This window comes from Sinocyclocheilus rhinocerous, unplaced genomic scaffold, assembly GCF_001515625.1.
Source record: "Sinocyclocheilus rhinocerous isolate Xijiao unplaced genomic scaffold, SAMN03320098_v1.1 scaffold1222, whole genome shotgun sequence".
Taxonomy (NCBI): domain Eukaryota; kingdom Metazoa; phylum Chordata; class Actinopteri; order Cypriniformes; family Cyprinidae; genus Sinocyclocheilus; species Sinocyclocheilus rhinocerous.
The window spans coordinates 913,829-918,281 of record NW_015640234.1 but is presented as its reverse complement, the minus strand read 5'-3'; the positions used below and the strand labels follow the sequence as shown (position 1 = coordinate 918,281).

Sequence of the window (4,453 nt, the reverse complement as noted above, 5' to 3'; positions counted from 1 at the left end):
ACAACATGAAAGAAAGCCATTATAACATGCACATGAAAAATGTAGAAACATTGGACACAACTATGGGGCACCATTGTGCAGCAGCAAGCATCACAACAAACCCTTAAGGTTGATCTAGGAAAATGTGTGCAAATGTATAGGGCCCCATTCCTATATTTTGTCTAGGGCCCCCAATTCACTAAATCCGCCCCTGCTCTGAATACTCTGTTAGTACACTGAATTACCGGCAGTGTATTGACACTCACCCCCACACACTCCCAGAGATGCACATACAGGAAACTGTACCACTGTGAGCTTGTCATCTTAAAACAGAACAACTCACTAAGAAATATGCGTGAAAATGCTGCAAAACCTGACATCTGACAACCTAACTCTCCTCATCAATTTAATCTTCATGTTCTCCCCTGGTAGGTTGTTGTTGTTAAATTATATATTTTCTTAAATGTCACGTGTCTGATTATAGACAAATGTTCTTCTTAGTCAATTATTAGTAAACCAAATAAAAAATCTTTTGCATGGTCTTTGGCCAAAATGTGTAAAAAATGGTCAAAAATGTGTAACAGAAACTTACACCTTTTTTCAGATTTTTACGGATAGTTTGTTTATAAACAAATTTGTTTGCTTGCAAGTAGAAATCAATCACATTTCATTGCATTTCCTATGGTTTTATATAAATTATGTATTTACTATGTATTTCTCTCATGTAAGATCCGTTCTTTTGAGAAAAAAATAAACAACGTTTTAATATATCACAGTCGTTTTCCCACGATTGTGTTCAATCAAATCATGTCATTAGAATATAAAGGTCAAGGTGACTGTGTGCTTGAAACTCAAAATACAGCAGCATTTTCTCACTGTATTACTGATACTTTTGATCAAACTTTTTTTATACCACTTTATTTTTTTAGGTAAATGTGTATCTTCATGCATCAACACAGCTGTGGGTGATACAGTTATTATTCCATTTGAAGGTGCAAAATTACTAGCAGACAATGAACTGAGATGGACACATAATACAAGGAGAGTTTATCTTAAAAAAGGCTCACAAGTTAAGCTCAGCGAGTTCAGTGTTACCCAACATGGATCCCTGATGCTGGAGAACGTACAGAAAGACAATTCTGGGGAGTACAAGGGCATCGTCTATAATGCAGAAGGAACCTTAATAAAGGAAACTGTACAACAGTTCTGTGTACTGGGTGTGTACTAGCTTGTGTTCTGTTGCTATTCAAACCTGCATTCTGGTCAAATGTCATTTCTCTCCTCTCTATTTGCCCCTCAAAGTCATGCAAGACCAAGTGTGTTTTAGCAATAAGACTTGCTGTTGTTGTGTGCATTTCAGAGCCAGTGCCTGATCCTACAGTTTTGGTCGAGTGCATAGAAAAAGGAGTAAATCTGACTTGTAGTGCAGTGAACAACAATGCAGTTGTTGTGTCCTGGATGAAAAATGGCATGAAGGCTAATGCGACACATGCTGTTTTACACGTCAGCTCATCTGAGCTCAAATCTGGAGATAATTTTTCATGCACAGTCAGCAACATGATAAGCCACAAGTCAGCAAAAGAAGTTGAGCCAGTGTGCTCTGACACAGGTCCAGTTTATCAAAATAATTTGTCATATATATTCTCCAACATTGGTTTTTATGAAAAACTTGACTCTTAAATTTTTTTTATAACTCATTTAAAGGTCTACATACAACAATTGCCAATAAAGACAAAGGAAAAGAAGTGAACAACAACAGTGGAAATAAAAATACAAATGGTAATTGTTTGTTTCACTAGATCATGTTTCCTACCATAGAGTTGACATCATGAAGCTCCTTTTATTAACCTTGAATGTTTGTCATATAAAATTATATCAATTTGTTGCGAAGATCTGTTTACTGTACATTATCCATTTATGTTATACTGTAGAAAGTGAAATCATGTTTTTGCATCAGTTTGCATTTGCTGAAATGATAAATAATGGTGATGAAAATGTTAATTATTTACTTTGTAAATTTCTAGGCTTAGATATTTGGTGGATGCTGGTGATCCTGACAGGGGGAGGAAGTTTCCTCCTCATACTCTTCATCATCTGCCTAGTCTGTGTCTGCTGCTGCAGCAGACGAAACAAGAGGAAAGCAAAAGGTGTGTTTCCAATTAACTATTTTGTATTCACACTTAGAACAGGTGAGATCATCTATTTGCTGGTGTTATTGAGGTAATAATGTCAATCAGTGTGGGTGTGTTTCACAATGACACAAATAAGAATAGAAGAGGCAAAAATGCTAAATTGAAAAAAAAATATATATATATACAGTATATATAAAATCTTTATTGGAATATTCTCAAATTCTGAAATATTCTGAAAATTCTCGTCAATTCTCAGTAATTCGAAACCAATTAATTATCTCTCTGTTGGGCAGAGGAAGAAGAGTACCGGCTTACATCTCTAATGCCAGATCACACAAATCAGCCTGAGGAGCAGTACATGCAGCAAACCACATTGCAGAGGCCTTCCAAAAGCCAGCGTCCTCTTCCACCCTTACCCAGCCCCCAAGGTCCTCCTTGTGTTGCACCCCCATAAGAGAACAACCTAGACTTCAAGAGACATTGAGACTAATACCAGGACACAAAGGGACTACCAATGAAAACTAGCCGTTGAGCTAATTTGGGTACATTTGTCCCTTTTTTTGGAACTAAATAAATAAATAAACAATGCTGAATGTAATATTGTATATAGAATTGATCATATACACTATTGGTCACAAAAGTTAGGAATAATTAAGTAATAATTAAATAATAAAAATAATAAATAAAATAATATATTTTTGAGTCTCTTAAGCTTACCAACGCTGCAGACCAAAAAAAATTATTTTTACTAAATTATTAATAATTGATCACCAGCACTAATAACTGAGCATCAAATCATCATATTAGAATGATTTCTGAAAGATCATGTGACACTGAAGACTTGAGTAATGATGCTGAAAATTCAGCTTTTATCACAGGAATAAATTAAAAAATGTAAAAATATATTCAAGTAGAAAACAGTTTTTTTATTTTAATATTAATATTAGAATATTACTGTTTTTACTGTATTCTTGATCAAATAAATGCAGCCTTGATGAGCCTATTGATGATAAGCCACTTTTTTCAAAAACAAACAAACAAAAAAAATCTTAATCATTCCAAACTCTTGAACGGTATGTATGTAAAAGATTTAGACGCATCTGCCCATGTTTTTTATTTGAACTATTTTGAACATTTTATAATAATTGTATAGTCATCAATAAAGCAGCACAAATGGATGCTGTTTTTTATTTATTTATTTTTTGGTTAAGTATCCATACTTTTTCTCATGCTTTTACATAGTATGCTGGATGTTTAATGACTGCTAATTTTTTGCTATTGGATTAAACACCACTGAACTCTCTCTCTCTCTCTCTCTCTCTCTCATATATATTATATTATATATACATATATAACATGTTTAGCACTTCAACTTAAGTTCAATGATTCCTTTGTAAATAGTAATCATTCCACTGAATCTAGGTCAGTTCCGTAGAGTATATGCAGTTCTACACGACTTGTACTTGCACCTTTCCTGTTTTAACTGACGTTATTGAATTCTGGTTGCGAGACGTGCTCCAGAAAAAAAAAAAATATTACATAGATTTCTCACACACAGTCACTCAGTCCATTAGAATCATGACACCTGACTTACTACACACTTACTCTTCAATAGCCTCAAAAAGCACATAACTGAACAAAACAAAATTTAAGTTAGCAAAGTTATTTAAAAGGTACATTTTATATTCATGAGACAGATTTATGAAAAAAATTGTGACCATAAGTCTTTAATTGTAGCCAGCGCAATGACTCCCACCATTCAAATAACAAGTAAACATTTAAAGTTAAACCAAAGCATGAGTTGCACTGAGGTTTCCCGCATGTGGTGAATGTAAACGTAATTCTGACATTTGGTTTGAATGTGTGAATATGTTGGTATTTGTGTTTGCATCATGATCTGCCTACCTTATTGAGAATATTTGAACTTGCCATTTTGAGCTACACATACAAAGTGAACAATCAACTTACTACACACTTTATTGCATAAATCTTGCATCCACATGAAAAGTATATGGAACATGATGGTTATGTTATTTCCACACACTTTCAAAATGAGTAAAACGATCTTATGAATATACAATTTGTTGAGTGTTTGTATGTTTCTTATTTGCGTTTGAAGATTTTTTTTATCTAAATAACTCATAATAATAGTATAGCTAATAAGAATAATGAAATTAATTAGTGAATTAGAAATTAGTGAAATTAATCAAATGTAAAAATAACACACTGCATAGTCTTCAGTTTGGTCCTCTTCTTCTTTGTGCACGTTCTCCTCCTGCTTCAGGTCTTCCTCTGCCTCTGCCTCTGCCTCTGCCGCCGCCTCTGCCGCCGCCTCTGCCGCC

At 34.2% G+C, this 4,453-nt stretch overlaps 1 protein-coding gene across 1 annotated transcript; it reads left to right on the top strand.

Annotated features, from left to right (window-relative positions):
- The first annotated feature begins 924 nt into the window (after positions 1 to 924).
- On the top strand, positions 925 to 2,602 carry LOC107752609 (carcinoembryonic antigen-related cell adhesion molecule 2-like). Its single transcript, XM_016568620.1, has 5 exons — positions 925 to 940; positions 1,041 to 1,196; positions 1,340 to 1,588; positions 2,004 to 2,126; positions 2,405 to 2,602. Exons 1-5 carry the CDS (start codon positions 925 to 927, stop codon positions 2,563 to 2,565), a joined length of 705 nt encoding a protein of 234 aa, XP_016424106.1. The 3' UTR covers positions 2,566 to 2,602.
- The last annotated feature ends 1,851 nt before the right edge of the window (positions 2,603 to 4,453 follow it).

What these genes read in the sequence shown, in the direction of transcription:
- LOC107752609 (XM_016568620.1), top strand. An exon ending in GCCAGTGTGCTCTGACACAG is followed by an intron (nt 1,589 to 2,003) that starts GTCCAGTTTATC and finishes GTAAATTTCTAG; the next exon opens with GCTTAGATATTTGGTGGATG. An exon ending in AAACAAGAGGAAAGCAAAAG is followed by an intron (nt 2,127 to 2,404) that starts GTGTGTTTCCAA and finishes TCTGTTGGGCAG; the next exon opens with AGGAAGAAGAGTACCGGCTT.